Below are 20433 nucleotides of genomic sequence, written 5' to 3'. Positions count from 1 at the left end.
GCTCTGGGCTCCAGTCCTCATGCTGAAGGAAAAACAATTCAGTGTTTGAGACTAGTAAAAAAAAATCAGTAAGCCTGACATCAATAATAGTAATTACTCCCTTAAAATACTTGACTAGTCTTTTTTTTCTTTTGGCAGCTTCTGGGATGGCTGGCAGAGAAACTACCTACACTCCGTTCCACTCCTACAGATCTTATCCTTTGTGTTCCTCATCTGTATTCCTGTCTAGAAGATCGAAATGGAGATGTACGGAAGAAGGCCCAAGATGCTTTGCCATTCTTTATGATGCATTTAGGATATGAAAAAATGGCTAAGGCTACTGGGAAACTAAAGGTACTAGTTCTTCTTGACAAGTAGTGTTAAAAGGTATTAGGAAAATACTAGACATTAATTTAATGTAGGCAAAAGATGCCACCTACCATGTTTTAGCAGTATAGTCTGGTGACATACAGTAGTGCAAATTATTACCTTCTAGAATGGTGGTTACTCAAATGTGACTTCATAATGATGTTACTTCTTTTGTGCTCTGTGCTGCCTCCTTCATTGGTGAATCAAAAGTAGGAGCGCAAGCATTTTAGTAGCAGACTTGTAGTAATCTCAGTATGAATGTATTGTTTATGTCAACTTTGATTTGCTTTGTCCTTATAGCCAACTTCTAAAGATCAAGTACTGGCCATGCTAGAAAAGGCCAAAGCTAACATGCCATCCAAGCCTGCCGCACCTGCTAAGGCAATGTCCAAACCAATGGGAGGGTCGGCTCCAGCCAAAACCCAGCCTATACCAGGTAACAACTTTTGACAATGACCTGAAGGAACTCACAGTACAGCCAGCCTGATAACCTTTTCATTTCATTTCCTCATCTTTTCCTCCAAACATTTGCCAAGTACTCATGTCAGAGTATGTACTAAAGGTGTGATAATTATTTTTTTATGCCACAAAGATGTTGTAATTCAAATACTGCTTTCAAGAATTATTCCATGCTGTTTTTAAGGTTTCCACAGCTATTTTCTGTCATTGAACATTCTAGTTAGAAGAGAAGTTGGTAACATCTAGCTTAATCTACTTTAACAACATAAAACCAGGGAGGTTAGTGATTTTTTAACAAGGTCAAATAGCCAGTACTTGAACCTGCCTGAGATTCTGCTTAGTAACGTGACTGCATAACACTGATAATACTTAGGGCTCATGCTGAGCTCTTAACCCACCACTGACCTATATCTGAACCCTTACATTTTTTTTTTTTAAATAAAAAACTACCTGGTAATCCTGATATTAAAAGTCAATAATAGCTAGGCAGTGGTTGTACATTCAGCACTTGGGAGGCAAAGACAGGTGGATCTCTGAGTGTAAGGCCGGCCTGGTGTACAGAGTGAATTCCAGTACTGCCAGGGCTACATAGTGAGACCCTGCCTTGGGGGTTGGGGATGGGCAATAATATATAATCTATAGCCACTTGAATTCTAGACTTCTTGCTTTATCAAAGCAATTTTCCTCTGGTTAATGGTATAGAACTTGCTATGAGGTTAGAAATTTTACATTATCTAACACTTGTATCCAGGTATATACTCAGATTTAATATTTAATGGAATCTTATTTAGAAGTTAATTTCAGTGACAGCCCCTACCTTTAGAGAAGTATTAATGTGACAAAAAGTACTGTTAGCTGTTTAAATGTTGTCAAACAAGAGGTAGACTTTATGAACTAATTTTGTAACATTGTGTTTAAAAAGAATTTTTGTTTCAAAAATTATTTGAAAACTTTTCCTTATTTTTTTAAATTATTTATTTGTTTCAGAGATTTGCTTACCTCTGCTTCCTGAATGCTGGGATTAAAGGCATACACCACCTCTGCCCAGCTTTTAAATTTCTTTGAATCTATATATAACTCTTGATTGTTCTGAAACTCAGTATGTAGATCAGATTGACCTAGACCTCAGAGAGATCTGCCTACCTCTCTGTTCCTCAGTGCTGGGACTGAAGGTGTGTGCCACCACACCCAGCAAAATGTCTTTTTCTGATACGAAAAGTCAATGGCCAAAAATACAATTCAACGCTTTATTTGTGCCAGGATGATAAATTAGGATATATTTCATGAAAAAAATCGAAAGTAGGAGATATACATTAGAATACAAGAAAATATTGCTAGTTAAACTAGAGTAATATATTCTTTAGAGATAGAAAGGGCAAAGCTAAGTGCTAGATCAAGGAAATGGTTTAAAAGACACACACAGACACGTATCATAAAGAATGTTTACTCAATATTTGAGATCTTACTTCCAATTTTATTTTATGTATATGAATGCTCTGTCTGCATATTTATGCCTGAATGCCAGAAGAGGACATCAGAGCACATTAAAAATGGTTGTGAGTCACCTTATACTTGTTGGGAATTGAACTCAGGACCTCAAGAAGAGCAGCTAATGCCCTTAACTACTGAACAGGAAGCTTCCAGAGCACTTTCAGCTTGATGTCTTTATATTTTTTGCGTCTGAGTAATATGGGGTTTTCAGCCATAAGGTCTTGCCATCTGCCTGTTGTGGGTAACCTAGAACAATGCCAGTTACCTGTTTGTTTTATTTTTAGGTTAATATCCTTGGCTTCTAGAATAACTTTACTCACCATTGCAGAGTACTCAGTCTTGCATTGTTTGCTTGCTTTTGTTTTTAGTTTAATTTTCTTACAAAGTAGCAAGTTTCTTTATATTTTCCCATACATCATTTGTTGTGACCCCCTATTTCTTCCATTTGTAGATCATATCTTCCAATTTGTAGCACGCTTCCTGGCTCTACCTAAGTGTAGAACAGTAAGCATGTGCCACTCTACCCAGACATTAAAGAGAAAATAAAACTAGGGGAAAAGTCTTTAAATTCCTTATATATTGAAAAATTTAAGACTACAGAAGTTTTTTTTTTTTTTTTATCATCATTATATGTTTAATGTATCTAGGATAAATAATATTAATTTAACATAGTGTATGCTTTTTCCCTCCCTCAAAGCACCTGTTGAAGATTCTGTTTCCAGTACCATAGAAGCTAAGCCTGATCTGAAAAAGGCTAAAGCTCCAGGCGTTTCTTCCAAAGCAAAGGTGTGTTAATACTCATATTTATGTAGTTCTTTTGTCTTAATTATCTACACTGAGTCACTCAGTTAGAGAAGGCCATAGATATGAGAGAATATCACTGCTTCTGATAATATCAATTTAAGTATTCATCCAGCTTTCTGTGGCTTTAATTTGTTTGATTGGTTTCTTTTTTTTTTTTTTTCCTACACAAGATGTGCTGAGACACAAAACTTGTCTTCAGATCCCAAAATAGTCATTCTGTTTCCACAAGATGCTGTCGTGGAGATCTTGAGTATTTTCCCTCATGAAAAGAAAAGGAGTCTAACATGGTGGCAAACACATTTAATCCTAGCACTGGGTATGCAGAGGTAGACAGATCTTTGCAAGTTTGAGGCTAGCCTGGTCTTACATGGTGAGATCCTGTCTCAAAAATAAAGGAAAAAAAGCATTTGCACCGTCAGTTCTGGGAAAATCAACAAGATAATAAGATTCAAATTTCACCTTAAGCATATGTACTACTCTACATTCTTTTTCCATCTGATAAAAATATTTTAGCCATTATTTTTAAAACTAAGTATTTAAAATGTTTATAGCAACTCTCTTTAGAAACATTTAATACCTTATTTACACTATGGTAGAGATATAATAAAGATACATAGAAAAAATAGAGCTTTTAACTAAGTGATATGAACTGTATGAGTGCTATTTATTCAGATGGCATTGATATGAAATATATAAATAGTATTGAAAAGCTTGGAAGTGGTGGTGCACACCTTTAATCTCAGCACTCAGAAGGCAGAGGCAGGCAGATCTCTTGAGTTGGAGGCCAATCTGGTCTACAGAGCTAGTTCCTGACAGCCAGGCTACACAAAGAATGCCTATCTTGGAAAAAAAAACAAACACATTTTTTTTTTCCCAAGGAAGAAATAAAAACTGTCTGTGACTTAGACTACTTGGAGTTAATACCAACTCGTGTGTGTGTGTGTGTGTGTGTGTGTGTGTGTGTGCCTTTCTTGCTCAGTGACTAATAAAAAGTCATGGAATATAATTTTAAAACATTTATAGTACACATTTGTAATCAAAAGTCAAAAGAGGCTAAGGTGGTCACATTGAATCTGGTCTTCATAGAAAGTTTCTTAACAATGATTTCTCTGATTAATGTTCTTTTGCTAAGCAGCAGCATATATTTATCAGAAGTGGCCTAACTAATCAATATTCTGTTAACTCTGGTTGTAGAGTGTACAAGGGAAAAAAGTGCCAAGCAAAACCACCTTAAAGGAAGATGACGACAAATCTGGGCCTATTTTTATTGTTGTTCCAAATGGAAAGGAGCAAAGGATGAGAGATGAGAAAGGATTAAAGGTAAGGAAGTAATGAGAATCTTTGGGAGTTTTTGCTTGTTTTTCAGACTAGGAGTACTGGCATAAGTCCAGCCGAGGCAGGCAGATGTCTATTAGTTTGAATGCAGGTCTCTTGAGTTTGAGGCCAGCCTGGTCTACATAGCAGTCCATTCAAGAAAATATAGTGAGATGCTGTCTTTAAAAAAAATGTTAAAAAGGTGTTAATATGTTGTTGGTACTTTTTTATTTGTTTGTTTTTTGTTTCTTCAATATGGTCTTTGTTAGCACATGTCTGTAATCCCAACCCTGAAGAATATGAAACAGCAAAATTCTACATTTTAAGACAATCTTAAAGTTATTTAGCAAGACCCTTTCTCAAAAGAAAAAATGTGGGGGCTGGAGACATGGCTCAGTGGTTAAGAGCACTGACTGCTCTTCCGGAGGTCCTGAGTTCAAATCCCAGCAACCACATGGTGGCTCAAAACCATCTGTAACAAGACCTGACTCCCTCTTCTGGTATCTGAAGACAGCTACAGTGTACTTACATATAATAAATAAAATAAATCTTTAAAAAAAAAAAAAGAAAAAATGGTTAGTTTGAAACTTAAGTTGTAGCTGATAATTAAGTCTCTTCATTTATAAATTATCTTATTCTTTCTCTGGGATTATTTTAAAAGAAGTGTAATTATTTTTTTGTTGTAGTTGTTCTAGTTTGTGATGGTGTTTGTTTGTTTGTTTCTTTCTTTCTTTTCCTTTTCTCATTCCAAGGTCTCTATAGCCCTGGCTAGGAGATCCTCCTGCCTCTGCCTCCTGAGTGCTGAGATTACAGGGGTGTACTGCCATGTTGGGCAAGGAAAAGTAATTCTTACATGTCTTCTAAATAGGAGGATGATTTAACAGTCCTTTACTATTTTTTAAACATAGTATTCAATGGTTATCATCAGCTGGACATATTAGTGGGCTATTATTTTAATCCTTATAATAAACAAAATACAACCATATATGTAGCTAATATAGTTGCTTTGGGGTATCCAGAGCATTTGGCAAGTATGTACTTTGGCCTGGGTTTCATCCTGAGCACGGTATTTTTGATTTTGAGATGAGATTCTTCTTATATAGCCCTAGTTGGCCTGTGACTACCTAAGTATATCAGGCTACATCTATTTATCTGTCTTCTACCACCACACCCAGCCACCACGGCAGAAATTTTTTTTAAAAAATCACTTTGGGGGCTGGTGAGATGGCTCAGTGGGTAAGAGCACCCGACTGCTCTTCCGAAGGTCCAGAGTTCAAATCCCAGCAACCACATGGTGGCTCACAACCATCCATAACAAGATCTGGCGCCCTCTTCTGGAGTGTCTGAAGACAGCTACAGTGTACATATAATAAATAAATAAATCTTTAAAAAAAAAATCACTTTGTTTGTTTGAGACAGGGTCTTTCTGTGTAGCTCTGGCTTATTCTGCAACTCACTATGTAGATCAGGTTGGCCTTGAACTCACAGAGATCTACCTGCCTCTGCCTTCTGAGTGCTGATATTAAAGGTATGCACTGCTATGTAACTTGTAGGAGTCAGTTCTTTCTTTTCATCATATGAGTCCCAGTAATTGAACTGAAGGTAAGTATCACTGAGTCATCTTGGTGGTCCTAAACAGTTTTCTTAAAATTTGTTTCATGCAGTGTATTTTGATCTTATTCACTCCCTCTTTTAATCCCATCAAACAGATCTTTCAGTTCTATGCCAGCCTAGTCTACATAGTCAGTTCCTAGACCACCAGGTCTACATAGACCCTGTCTGAAAAACAAAATAAATTACTTATTTATTAGTGGGGATATGCATGTGTTTGCAAATACACACTTGCACATTACATATACATATTTTGATTACTTCTAATCAAATCACAGTATTACAGTCATAGAATCACAAATTGTGCTGTGGTGGCACACGCCTTTAATCCCAGCACTTGGGAGGCAGAGGCAGGCGGATTTCTGAGTTCGAGGCCAGCCTGGTCTACAAAGTGAGTTTCAGGACAGCCAGGGCTATACAGAGAAACTCTTGTCTCGAAAAAAAAAAAACAAAAACAACAAAAAAAAACAAATTGTGCTGTCACAAACATCTTTCACAGTCTGAAGAGATAGCTTAGTAGATTAAGAGCACATACTGCTCTTGCACAGGACCTAAATTTGATTTCCAGCAACATGTCACGTGGATCACAAACTCATGTAATTCTAGGTCCATGGATACCTACACACACACACACACACACACACACACACAGATACATATAGATTTTAAAAAATCAAATCAGGCTTTTTAAAAGTACATTTAAATATAGGTCTTTATGCACATAAGTAATTATATCTTCTAAATTCCTAGAATGGTATTATGTTTTTCATTTAGTACGTTTATTATGCCAACAGTGTTTACCATGTCACACAATTATAGCATTTATATGATCTTTTTTGGTTTTATTCTTTTTAGTGACACATTTTACTATATTGCCCTGACGGCTTCCATGGTGCTAGAATTAAAATAATAAATTAATGGGCATCAACTTTTTTTATATTAATATTTGCCCAAAATTGTTTTCTTACAGGATTTCAGAAGTGTAACACCTTGAGCTATATTTTGTATTCACAATTAATTACTAATGAATCTTATTTAACTAAAAAGTACTTAGAGCTAAGCAGGATGCTTCATGCTTATAGCCCCAGCAACTGGGACACTTAACTAGCAGGAGCTCGACTTTGAGTCCACCCTATCCTATAGAGCAATATAATGTCTCAAAAAGTATAGCAACAAGGAGCTAGGAAGGTTGCTCAGCAATTAAAAGCACTGGCCGTTCATACAGAGCACTAGGATTGGATTCCTAGCATCTACATGGTGGCTCACAGCTGTGGCTGTAACTCCAGCTTCAAGGAATCCAGTTCCTTTTTCTAGCCTTCATAGACACCAGGCATGAATTTAATACACAAACATATATGTGCAGTCAAAACACCCATACACAAAAATGAAGAGTAAAAGAAAAGAGAACTTAAAACAAAAAAAGAACTAAGCAGGCTAAGACAGGAAGATTACTGTGAATTCAAGGCCAGTCTGCTCTCCATATTCAGGCCAGTGAGTACTAAATAGCGTAAACCTGTCACAAAACAAAACAAAACAAAACCAGGAGCACAAAGATAACACATTAAGTTGGGTCTTTCACCTGCACCAAGTGACTCTCACCTTTGCTTCAGTTTAACTGCCTGCATTCAGTGCCTTTCTTTCTGTTTTCGCCCCTCAGGTGCTAAAGTGGAATTTTACTACCCCACGGGATGAGTACATTGAACAGCTGAAGACTCAGATGTCTACCTGTGTGGCTAAATGGTTACAAGATGAAATGTTTCACTCAGACTTTCAACATCACAATAAAGCCCTAGCTGTCATGGTTGATGTAAGTCTTCAAATAGATAAATATCTGTCTCAGGAATTATGAAAATAGGGAATGCAGAGAGTTGGTCACACCTTTGAATACTTTGAAGAAGAAATAGAATACACCGTGTCCTCTGTAAAGCTGTTTCACTTGATAGAATAAAATGATGGTGTATTTTGGAGATCCTGGTGAAGGGTTTAAAAATCTTACATTTTCTTTGAGCACCATTACAACTTAAGAAATATATATGCCTAGTAGAAATTTAAATTTATAATGGGGCTGGAGAGATGGCTCAGTGGTTAAGAGCACTGACTGCTCTTCCGAAGATCCTGAGTTCAAATCTCAGCAACCACATGGTGGCTCACAACTATCCATAATGAGATCTGGCGCCCTCTTCTGGAGTGTCCAAGGACAGCTACAGTGTACTTACATATAATAAATAAATAAATCTTTTTTAAAAAGTTATATACAGGGCTGGAGAGATGGCTCAACGGTTAAGAGCACTGACTGCTCTTCCAGAGGTTCTGAGTTCAAATCCCAGCATCCACATGGTGGCTCACAACCATCTGTAATGAGATCTGATGCTCTCTTCTGGTGTGTGTGAAGACAGCTACAGTGTACTTATATATAATAAATATAAATAAATCTTAAAAAAAAAAAAGTTATATACAGTCTTACCTATGGGTTTTTCTTTTATTTTAAGCACTTGGAAAGTGAAAAAGATGGTGTCATCAGTTGCTTAGATCTTATCTTAAAATGGCTTACCCTCCGGTTTTTCGACACCAATACAAGCGTTCTAATGAAAGCACTGGAATATTTAAAATTGCTTTTCACCCTGCTGAGTGAGGAAGAGTATCATCTTACTGAGAATGAAGCATCGTCCTTTATCCCCTATCTCATCCTCAAGGTAATGGGTTCTCATCCTGGGTGACCACTTGAGTTCTGAGCTAACCTTGGTTCTTACACTTTTATTCTCTCATTTATGGCATGATGGCATCTCCTTTCATTCATTCTCAAGATCCTTTCAAGATACAGTAATTCGTGAAATAACCATTGCACTCAGAAAAGGTCTCTGTCATTCTTTTTTGACCAGGTTGGAGAACCAAAGGATGTCATTCGTAAAGATGTCCGTGCTATCCTGAACCGGATGTGCCTTGTCTACCCAGCCAGCAAAATGTTCCCCTTCATTATGGAAGGAACCAAGTCCAAAAACTCTAAGCAGAGAGCAGGTATAGCAAAGCATCTATATATGTGTCTATCTATCTTTCTAGAGTTGCTAAGAGCTGAGCTCAGAGTCCCATATGTGCCAGGCAAGTTCTCTACACTGAGCTGTATGTCTCAACCCACCCCCTTGCCCCCAAAATTGAAGTTAAGGTGCAAGTCTTTGCATAAGTGAGTCTCAACAAGTCATTTATAAATGAGCAATGAAATTTCTTCAGTGTCTGTGTAGTTGATTCCAATTTTCTCCTTCAAACTGTGAGAGTGATGAGTTGCACACTGGTGGAGCCATAGTATCAGGTGATACAGGCACCACTCAGTACTACCCTGGTGACAAAATCAAGTGCACAGGGGCCATCTGACTCACAGGCATACCTTGTCATGGACACTTATAACACCATTGTCTCATATATGACAGTGTAAATGACAGAAAAATCTAAAAAGACCCAGAATAAGATTTGTCACTTCCTGTGTGCCAAAGAAAAGTTGTAGAAGCTTCTATACCATATTTTTTTGAGTTTCATTATTCTTTCTTCCCCAATAGAGTGCCTGGAAGAGCTAGGTTGCTTAATTGAGTCCTATGGTATGAATGTTTGTCAGCCAACCCCAGGAAAAGCCTTAAAGGAGATAGCTATTCACATAGGAGACCGAGACAATGCTGTACGGAATGCTGCCCTCAACACCATTGTAACAGTGTACAACGTGCATGGAGATCAGGTGTTCAAACTGATCGGAAATGTAAGTGATACTTCTCTGTACGCCTTGTCAGTGTGTTGAAAAAGAATTCCAAGATTTCTTGGTTGTTGGGTTTCCTGCCATCTCACTCTACTGGAGTTTCGTTGATTATTAAACTTAACCATCAAGATGTTCTAGATCCAGGTATGTATTTCAGGTGCTTTCATTGTTGTTGGACCTCTTTACTGTGTTTAAATAGAATTTTTTTTTTTTTTTTTTTTTTTTTTTGGTTTTTCGAGACAGGGTTTCTCTGTGTAACCCTGGCTGTCCTGGAACTCATTCTGTAGACCAGGCTGGCCTCGAACTCAGAAATCCGCCAGTTTCTGCCTCCCAAATGCTGGGATTAAAGGCGTGCGCCACCACAGCCCGGCTAGTTCTGCTTCTTGCAATTCCTTGCTTCTTTCTGAGCCAGACATTACTCTGCCTTGACCTCAGTTCTTTACTCTGATAGAGTTATAATAGCACCATTTTAATGCACTGTACTTAAATAATTGTATTTCCATCATCTAATAAAATACTATCACCAGTGTAGAAGAACATAAAACAAATAGAAGTTGTTTTATCATATGACGAAAGTGAATAATTGTGCTCATAGACACAATTTGTTTTTAGCAACAAAACAAAGAAACTTCATTAATTTTTACCTTTTCTTCTTTTTCTTCCTTTTTTTAAAAAAAGAAATTTAATTTTGATATATGTCAGACTAGGCTCAAACTATGTAGCCAACAAATGTCTCGAACTTCTTTTATTTTTTGTTTGTTTGTTTATTCTTTCAGTTGTGTATTTATTTATTTTGAGGCAGGGTCTCTCTATATAGTAGTCCTTGAGCTAGCAATTTTGACCAGGCTGGCCTAGAACTCACAGAAATCCTCCTCTTCGACCACCCTCAATTCCTTAGTACTAGGGTTAAAGTTGCGAGCCACCATCCCTAGCCTAAGACTTTGAACATTTCCGATTCTACCCCTACATCCTGGGTGCTAGAATTACTAGTATGTGCAGCTCTGTCCAGTTTTATGGATGCTGTGTCAAACCAAGGCTTTGTACATATTAGGCAAGCATACTGCCAACTGAACAATCATCAGATTCTATTTTTAGCTTTTTGATTATAGTTATTAGCATTAGTTATTACTTTTATATCCTTTTCTTTGTTGTGATTATAGCTGTGTAGATATATGGTCGTTGACTTAATAATATAGTGATAGGAAGGATAGCAAGATAACTCAATGGATAAAGTTGTTTTACAACCAAGCCTGAATACCTGAGTTTCATCCCTGGAACCACATGGTTAAAAAAAAAAAAAGAATCAACTCCCACAAGTTCTCCTATAACTTTTATATGAGTGTTGTGGTGCTTGTGTGAACACATACATACAACATTCATGTGTGTGTGCACACACACACACCAGATAAATAAATGCAAAGAAGCACTTTTTAGAAATAATGTAATAGGTTGGCTTTGTTTGTTTTTAGGATTATATTTATTTTTTTATGTGAATGAGAGTTTTGGCTGCATGTACATAAGTGTATTTGTATCCCACAAGTGTGCCTTTTGTCTCCAGAGGCTAGAATTAGGCATGGAACCTCTAGAACTGAAGTTATAGCTGGATCCCGTGGTATACTCAGGAGGCAGAGGCAGAAAGACCTTTGAGTTCCAGGACACTCGGGGCTATTACACAGAGAAGCCGTGTCTTAAAAGAAAAAAATTGCGCAGTGGTGACATACATGCTTTTAATCCCAGCACTTGGAGCAAAAGGGGAATCTCTGATTTCCAGGACAGCCAAAACTACAGAGAAACCCTGTCTTGAATAACAAAAAAATAAACAAAAGCTGGGGTTACATGATTTTAGGGCACCATGTGGGTGCTGGTAACTGAACCTAAGTCCTTTGCAAGAGTAACACATACTTTTTAATATAGAGCCATCTATCCAGCCCCTAATATTAGAAATTTTAAAGTAAATTTGATCTATCATAATAGTGTCTTATTTTTTTTCTATGTGAAAATAAAGTGTGTGTGTGTGTGTGTGTGTGTGTGTGTGTGTTATTTTGTTACTAAAAGTCTGAATTTGTCTGTAGCCCTGGTTATCCTGGAACTCACTCTGTAGTCCATGCTAGCCTTGAACTCAGAGATCCGCCTGCCTCTGCCTCTGCCTCCCAAGAACCAGGATCAAGGGCATGTGCTATCACTGCCTGGCTTCTTTTAAGCTGGGATGGGTAATTTTTTGCAGTAGGGTTTCTCTGTACAACAGCCCTGGCTGTCTTAGAACTTAATTTGTAGTCCAGACTGTTTAGTTGGCCAGCTGTCCTTGAACTCAGAGAAACCTATCTGCCTTTGCCTCCCAATACTGGGATTAAAAGAATGCACCACCATACCAGGCTTGCAGTGGATAATTCTGGATTATTATTCTCCAAGTAGGATTTATATTTTAGTAAATGGGTGTACTAATAGTTTGAATTTTTACAGCTTTCTGAGAAGGACATGAGCATGCTTGAGGAGAGGATAAAGCGGTCAGCAAAGAGACCCTCTGCTGCACCTGTGAAACAGGCCGAAGAGAAACCTCAGCGCACACAGAATATAAACTCTAATGCCAACATGCTACGCAAGGGACCAGCTGAGGACATGTCCTCCAAACTTAAGTATGTGAATATAGACAGTTATCTGCTAGCATATCTGTGGATTTAGCTTTGTGTGCTCAGAGCTTGTCTGTAACATAATCTTGAGTTTTTGTCATTATCATGCATGACAGATGTCTAGGCTAATGTCTTATGACCAAATGTTTAATCTTTCATTCTTCATTGTCTTTGTCTCAAAACCACTTCTAAATGGTCTTGTGCCTTCTTTCACTGCTTTTCCGTGGACAGAATTATGTATCGCACATATAGGATGTAAGTACTGCCTGCTAATTTCTCATTAGCAGGGCTCTTATATCTTTCTAACTTCTGACATGGTTTCATCCCCTCTGGAGAATGATCAGCTTTTACAACAGGGCAGCAGAGGGTGGCCATAAATACCAGGCCTCCCATGAAAGCCTTCTTTATATTCACTTGTACTCACGTTCCTGTTTTTGTTTTTGGCTTGGTTTTTTGTTGTTATTATTTTGGGTTTTTTTGAAACAGGGTCTCATAGTCCTAGCTGTCTTGGACCATGTAGACCAGGCTACCCTTGAATTCCTAGAGTTTCAGCTGTCTCTGCTTCCCAGACCCGTTTCCTGTTCCTAAGATAAGGCTACTGAGATGCATGCATTCCAGAACTGGCCTATGGGCTCAAAATACTGCCTTCCAAACAAGACAGCACTGTTTGGGGCTATGTGTGATTCAAGTATAATTTTAATCAATTTGAATTTGTAAATTTTGCATAACTATATAATATTAGCCTGGTTCTATCAAGAGTGACTTCTTCAAAAAGTAATGACTATCTTTCAAAGTATAAAATGTACTGAAAAACTACATAAGATGCCTATGATCAGAACTTAAACACTGGTTAATTTCAGAGAGAGAGAGAATGGAATATCCAGTCTACAGCATTATTACTACTTCTGCTCATAGTAATGGATTTTCAACCTATATAAGTATTTTCTGCTCCAAGTGAACTAGAAGTTCAAGATTGTGGACAAGGCATTTGCATATCAGAGATAATACACTTAACCAATAATCTAAGCACAAATTAAAGTTGCCTGCTCTCTCTTAGGATAACCCTGAACCAGTGCTGTTACTTCAGGCACTTCCTACACTCAATTTAAATCCTTCAGAGGGGCTGAAATCAGAAGTTGAACATCTGTCTTGAAGCTTTGAGGCAGCTAGCAGTGCTAATATTATCTTTGTGAAGAAATCCCTCTTAGTTCAGGAGCCTCTTTTTGCTTCCTTTAGTCAAGCTCGAAGCCTGAGTGGGCATCCTGAAGCAGCCCAAATGGTTCGCCGAGAATTCCAGCTGGATTTAGATGAGATTGAAAATGATAATGGTACTGTCCGCTGTGAAATGCCAGAGCTTGTCCAGCACAAACTTGATGACATTTTTGAACCCGTCCTTATTCCTGAACCTAAGTAAGTTCAGCTTTTTCAAATACAAACAGCTTGTGATCATTAGAGTATATACCTGGAAGTATGTATGCTGTTGAAAATTCCTAGAGTTGATTACTACCTAATAGTGACCTCTTTACTAAAACCTGGATCTAGTAAAGAATTACATAATTCCCACTCATATTCATATTGAATTTTTCCTTTTGATGTGTTGTCTAGGATCCGGGCTGTTTCTCCACATTTTGATGACATGCACAGTAATACAGCATCCACAATCAATTTCATTATCTCCCAAGTAGCCAGTGGTGACATCAACACAAGCATCCAAGCTCTGACACAGGTAATGGGAATGCTTCCCACAGTAGTGACTTCACTGATCTCTGTAGAGACTTGTAAGAATAATGGATTATGTATTGAAGCACACAGGCAGTGTCCAGTATTATCCTGGTTTTTTAAAAAAGGACACAGGGACCACTTAGTTACCATTTGTATAAAATCCCCTGGAACTAGAGTTACAGACAATTGTGAGCTACCAAATGGGTGCCAGGAATCAAACCCAGGTCCGGAAGAGCTGCCAGTGTTCTTACGTATGAGCCATTTGCTCAGTCCCCAGAAGATAGTTGTTTATAACCAGTTTCTGCTTCCTTCCCTAACAGTTCAGCTTTAAGTGTATATAAACAGGGAAGAGCTAGGTTTGTGTTTGCTGTGGTGACAATGATTGTTAGTGGAGAACCACGTTAGCTCAGAGCCAGGAGATAAAAGTCCAGTGGATTACAAGGAAAGTGTTCATAAAAGAACATTGACATGTAGTTATGCATCAGTTCTCAAGTAAAGGATGTCTGGGGGGGGGGGGGGCACCCTGTCATAGTGTTAAGGCCCCAAGGAAAGTGAGTAGCATGCAGAGTGGCTCAGAATGAGGAATCATCCAAACAAGAATGGGGACATCAAAATGGAGAAGGGCTGGAGGCAGAAATAGGAGATTGGTCATATAGAGACTGGTTAACTTAAAAAAAAAAAAAAAAAGAAAGAAAGAAAGAAAAAAAAGCCAATTACTGCAAAAATGGAGTCCTATTTCTTACATTTAGAGAGGGGAGCTACAAATATATAGCAAAGCAAAATGAACTGCCTGATTCCATCATGTGTACTCCAAATGACAGCCTGACTCCATGCTGTTTTAGGCTGAATTTCCATAGTCATAAGGAAACTTCAAATTAAGGCAAGTCATCCATATTGGGGATACTAAACAGTCACTAGCTAGGTCATTTCATTTGTAGCATTCTTTCAAATTAAAAAAAAAGTTTAATTTTTTAAACTGTCATTAACAGTGATGTTAGTAAAATAAATATAACAATATATATTCAAGACATTTACATAAAAAACAATGAAGTGTTAGTGAATGACATTTAAAATACACTGTTTGCTGGGTAGTGGTGGCTCAGCACTAGTGAGGCAGAGGCAGGCAGATCTCTTTGAGTTTGAGGCCAGACTGGTTTACAGTATGAGTTCCAGGACATCCAGGAGGACACACAAAGAAACACTGTCTCAAAGAAAGAGAGAGAGAAACAGAAAGAGAGAGAACCGTGTGTGTGTGTGTGTGTGTGTGTGTGTGTGTGTGTGTGTAAAGTGTTTATATGATTCAGAATTAGATGTCAGTTACCTAGTATATAAATTAAGCATATTTCCTACCACAAGAGGGCATCAGGTCCCAGTATAAATGGTTGTGAGCCACAATGTCATTACTGAGAGTTGCTGGAAATTAAACTTAGGACTCCTAGAAGAACAGACAGTGCTCTTAACCACTGAACCATCTCTCCCGTCCTGTTTGTTTGTTTGGCAACAAACAAACAAATTAAATGCAAATTAATTGTATTTCCATGGCAAATTAAGTGTATTTCCATGCAAAATTACAACAGTCTAAAATTTGAGAAGCTGAGGGAATTACAGCACGTGTGCAGAAGTGAGAGAACAAATCGTGAGAGTTAGTTATTCTGTCAAGTGGGTCCTATGATAATCTTTACTTTGTAATAAAAATGCTGGATGCTCAGAGTAACAGAAGGGAGACATGTTTATGTTCTGTTCCATGTAAGCTGACCATGGTGATTCATGCCTGTAATCCCAGCACTCAGGAGGCAGGAGGATCAGAACTTCAGAGTTATTCTTTGCTACATGTCAAGTTTGCAGCCAGCTTAGGCTACATGAGACCTGTTTAATCAAAGAAAAAAATAACAATAACAACAGCAACAAGAAAAATAGGCAATGTGGTGGCATATACTTTTAAGACCAGCATTCAGGAAGCAGGTGAATCTCTGTGAGTTCTATGATAGCCTGGTCTACAATGTCAGTTCTAGGACTGTTACACAGAGAAATCAGGGGCTAGGGAGTGAGGAGATTGAGACATGAGTTGTTACTGCATCTTTGTTTTTTGAGACAAGGTCTCTGTCTGAACTGGAATGCCATGTGGACCAGGCTGGCATTGAACTCAGCCATCTGAATGCCTCTGCTTCCTGCGTACTGGTATTTAAGGCATGTGTCACCATGCCAATCACATTAGTGCATTTTTAAAGTTCTGTGAAGACTAGAAGTGTGGCTCATCCGTATAGTGCAAGCTTAGAATGTGCAAGGCCTAAAGTCAGTCTCCACCAACAGAAAACAAACCATATGCATCCTCTTTTTTTTTTTTTTTTTTTTTCCGAGACAGGGTTTCTCTGTATAGCTCTGGCTGTCCTGGAACTCACTTTGTAGACCAGGCTGGCCTCGAACTCAGAAATCCGCCTGCCTCTGCCTCCCGAGTGCTGGGATTAAAGGCGTGCGCCACCACGCCCGGCTCGTATGCGTCCTCTTAAGAAAGGAGAATGTGGAGCTGGAAAGGTGGACTGACTGCTCTTCTGAAGGTCCTGAGTTCAATTCCCAGCAACCACATAGTGGCTCACAACCATCTGTAATGGAATCTGATGCACTCTTCTGGTGTGTCTGAAGACAGCTACAGTCTTACATATAATAAATAAATAAATCTTTTTAAAAAAAAAAAGAAGAATGTTCTCTCAGACATAAAAATGCAAGCATATAAGGATATATAGGATATATATGTGTATATACACACACACATATATATATACACACACATATATATATATATACACACACATGTATATACTCACTCAAAGATTTTGTTTATTGTAATGTACTAAACTACAAACACTGAGAAATCTCAGTAAAGAAATGATTGAAAATTTTGGTAAAGAATTTGGTAAGCCAGCCGGGCAGTGATGGCTCATGCCTTTAATCCCAGCACTTGGGAGGCAGAGGCAGGCAGATTTCTGAGTTCGTTTGTTTGAAGTCAATGGTTCTCAACCTGTGGTCGGTCCCTGTATATCAGATATTGTACATATCAGATATTTACATTGCGATTCATAACAGCAAAATTACAGTTATAAAGTAGCAACAAAATAATTTTATGGTTGGGGTTCACAACAACATGAAGAACTGTATTAAAGGATCATAGCATTGGGAAGGTTGAGAAACTGGTATTTTAAGTGTTTGGTTTTGTATGAGTATTTTGCATGCATTTATGCACAGCATATGTATATACCTGATTGATCCCTACAAAATCCAGAAGAGAAAATTAGACTCCTTGGAACTGGAGTTAAAGACAGTTGTGAGGTTTCCTTGATAAGGCTGGGAACCAAATTCTAGTCCATTGCAAGAACAGCAACTGCTCTCTTAATAGCAGAGGCAGATCTCTCTCCAGCATCTTGTGCTGCTTTCACAAATAGAGTTGTTCTTTTGACTTTAGAGATTTTCAAATTTTTCCACTGAATTAAAAAGCTAGATGCCAACAGAGTATGGAGGTTTATGCCTTTATTCCCTACACTCAGAGGTACAGGCAGATCTGTCTGAGTTCAAGGTCTACATAGTAAGTTCCAGGACAGCCAGGGCTACATAGCGAGGCCCTGACTCAAAAAACAAAGAAAGAAAGCTAGATGCAGAAAAGTACATGTAATCTTTGTAAAGTAAATGCATCCCTAAAGCCTTGAGAGTAAGTGTACTATTATAATTATTTATATAATGATGATAATAATAAATAGAAGACTATAATATAAATATGAAAGAATGTATGTCTACTGATTAATATAATTTAGAGAAAGAAGGAAAATAATCCTCTCTGAAAATGCAGTGTTTTTTATGGTGTGCATATGGAAACATTAAACTTTCCCACTAAATACTGTGTTTATGAAGTAGGCATACATGAAGAGGAGATAATGAAAGTAAGGCCTACACCAGGAGACACTGTTCACATGTAAACGGTGGCCCAATGGAGTCATGCAGCTTAACAGTCCTGCTAAAAATGAACTTTACAGAATACCAACATATTAGTGTATAAGAGATAAATATTTTCCTGCAGAACATTTTACCATCACTACAGGAAAAGCACTGGACATGAGAAAATTGAGTTTTTAGTTTAGACAGAGTAAATACTCTGAGCTTTCTGAGCCTCATCTGATGAATGGAGATCTTTTGCTTGTTACTTTTTGTTGTTGAGATTTTCTTTTTAAATTTTGGCAGTACTGTGAATAAAACCCAGGACCTTAAACTAAGTAGGACATGCCCTACCACTGAGCTCTTCATTTGTGTGTATATATATATATATGAAACAGACTATATACATATAGATAAGATTGTTTGTTTGGGGTTTTTGTTGTTGCTGCTGTTGTTTTTGTTTGTTTGAAGGCTGGTTCTCACTTTGTAGCCCAGGATATCCTGGAACTTGGTTGTGTAGCCTAGGCTGAACTCAAACTTAAAATCCTCCTGCTCCCTCAGCCTTCAAAGTGCTGATCATAGGTATGTTCCACTACTCTTGTTTTTTTAATTGAAGGTTTAGTAGTAACACAGTCTAAAAGAGAAGTATTCTTTTTAATGAATTAAACATTCAAGTGTAGAAATTATTCTCTGAAGTACACAGTAAGGTTCTTAGAATAGAATCTCTAGCTAATTCATTGAATACTATCTTGCTCAGTAATAAATATATATATAAAATGATTGAATTTCTAAATTTAATTAATAATTTGTAAAGTTAATTTTTTTTTTAGGTAAAATAAGTGCTTTGCTAATGAATTCTCTTATAGAAATATGTCTTATAGTGTCTTTCTGCCACTCATAAAGCTTGGGAACTACAGCTTGGGATTTTTGTTACCAGATTGATGAGGTCCTGAGGCAAGAAGACAAAGCTGAAGCTATGTCTGGCCACATTGATCAGTTTCTGATAGCAACATTCATGCAGCTAAGACTCATCTACAGCACACACATGGCAGATGAGAAGTTGGACAAGGATGAAATCATCAAGTTGTATAGCTGTATCATTGGCAACATGATTTCGGTAAGACACTTCTGGAAAACTGGAGTTTCTCTTAGATCTATTATCCCACCCAGGTCCTCAAGCCAGAGTCAGTCTGATGTTCCAGTGAGACCTGTGTCCACTTGGTAGAGTTATCCATGCGTCATGGAGCCAGTTGTTGACTTTTTGCATTGAATGTTACCTGTTAGGTGTCTCATCTAACACAGCTGGAGTAGAGAAGGAATGGAGAGTAGACAGAGCTAGAACCACAGAGAACCTGGGATCATGTGCTCTGAACTTGGAGATGGGGAAATCTCAGCACCCCAGAAACTCAACATATTTATATAGAATTGAACAGAGAGGCTGGGTTGTTGCATATAGATAAACAAGGAGGTGGGTTATGTTCTGTGACTGGATAAAGAACATAGGTTTAACTAATCTCTATAGGAGCAGTCTCTGAAGAGAGTAGCTTTTTAAGCCAGTGAACATAGTTGTTGGAGCACTATGGAGGACACTTCTGTAGATAGATACCACGAACCCCGAGGAAGGCTTTGCTCCTTTCCTCTGTGTCTCACACAGAGAAGGCTTTGCCATTCCCTTACCGCTGAGGCTAGAGTCCTTGATACAAACCATGTTAGCAGCACACATTTATTCAAGAATTTGTTCATTTCGGGCTTCTTCCACTCCCCATAGTTAGGATATAAAATACAATGCTTAGATCTTCCTGGTGTTCTGCTTCCTACCAGTTTCTTCCAAAGGCAAAGCAGGTCCTATTTGACTTTTCATGGATAATCGGAGATCAAAAATAGAGTAGAAAGGAAGCATACCAATTAATTAGAGGGTTTTTGGTTTTTGTTTTTTGTTTTTTTTTTTTTAACATTCTGAGGTTTTAAAAATGCAACATAATTGTGCCAAGTATGTTGGTACTAACATGCAATCCCAGCACTTAGAAGTTTAAAGTATTGGCCATCTGGGCCACAGAGTAAACCTTTGTCAATATATATAGCTGAATATTGACTAGAATATACCAACTATGTTTTTCTTCTTTGTCTCATATATTGAGTTTTAACCTTCCTAACACAGTTAGAACTGGATAGCTATTTCAGATAGAGAGCTTGGCCCGGGAGGCCTCCACTGGAGTACTGAAAGACCTGATGCATGGACTGATCACCTTAATGCTGGATTCTCGGATTGAAGATCTGGAGGAAGGACAACAGGTGATTCGTTCTGTGAACCTCTTGGTGGTGAAGGTTTTGGAGAAATCAGACCAGACCAATATCCTCAGGTATATTTATACCCTTGTCAGTAAAACTTGGGATAGT

The 20433-nt window shown here is 37.9% G+C and overlaps 1 protein-coding gene and 1 non-coding gene across 5 annotated transcripts in view; both read left to right on the top strand.

The window, feature by feature from the left end:
* The window catches only part of Ckap5 (cytoskeleton associated protein 5), a 92860-nt gene that overhangs the window by 59187 nt on the left and 13240 nt on the right, over nucleotides 1–20433 (top strand). For 3 of the 4 annotated variants that reach the window (XM_085834647.1, XM_085834649.1, XM_085834648.1), the window contains exons 25-38: nucleotides 139–333; nucleotides 649–784; nucleotides 2996–3084; nucleotides 4297–4422; nucleotides 7685–7834; nucleotides 8517–8720; nucleotides 8907–9042; nucleotides 9576–9769; nucleotides 12227–12399; nucleotides 12625–12648; nucleotides 13630–13803; nucleotides 13999–14119; nucleotides 18974–19153; nucleotides 20209–20396. In XM_085834647.1, coding sequence (XP_085690773.1) covers nucleotides 139–333; nucleotides 649–784; nucleotides 2996–3084; nucleotides 4297–4422; nucleotides 7685–7834; nucleotides 8517–8720; nucleotides 8907–9042; nucleotides 9576–9769; nucleotides 12227–12399; nucleotides 12625–12648; nucleotides 13630–13803; nucleotides 13999–14119; nucleotides 18974–19153; nucleotides 20209–20396 — 2090 coding nt within the window. The remainder of the gene's footprint in view (nucleotides 1–138; nucleotides 334–648; nucleotides 785–2995; nucleotides 3085–4296; nucleotides 4423–7684; nucleotides 7835–8516; nucleotides 8721–8906; nucleotides 9043–9575; nucleotides 9770–12226; nucleotides 12400–12624; nucleotides 12649–13629; nucleotides 13804–13998; nucleotides 14120–18973; nucleotides 19154–20208; nucleotides 20397–20433) is intronic. The other variant, XM_021156963.3, reaches the window with a different exon arrangement.
* LOC115030532 (small nucleolar RNA SNORD67) lies at nucleotides 9289–9399 on the top strand. The gene has a single exon (XR_003836115.1). It is a non-coding gene; the product is annotated as a small nucleolar RNA SNORD67 (small nucleolar RNA).

The sequence above is a fragment of the Mus caroli genome, unplaced genomic scaffold (assembly GCF_978045245.1).
Source record: "Mus caroli unplaced genomic scaffold, Mus_caroli_1 scaffold_2, whole genome shotgun sequence".
Classification (NCBI taxonomy): Eukaryota; Metazoa; Chordata; class Mammalia; order Rodentia; family Muridae; genus Mus; species Mus caroli.
The sequence above is the reverse complement of the archived record's forward strand: the minus strand, read 5'-3'. Positions and strand labels throughout refer to the sequence as shown.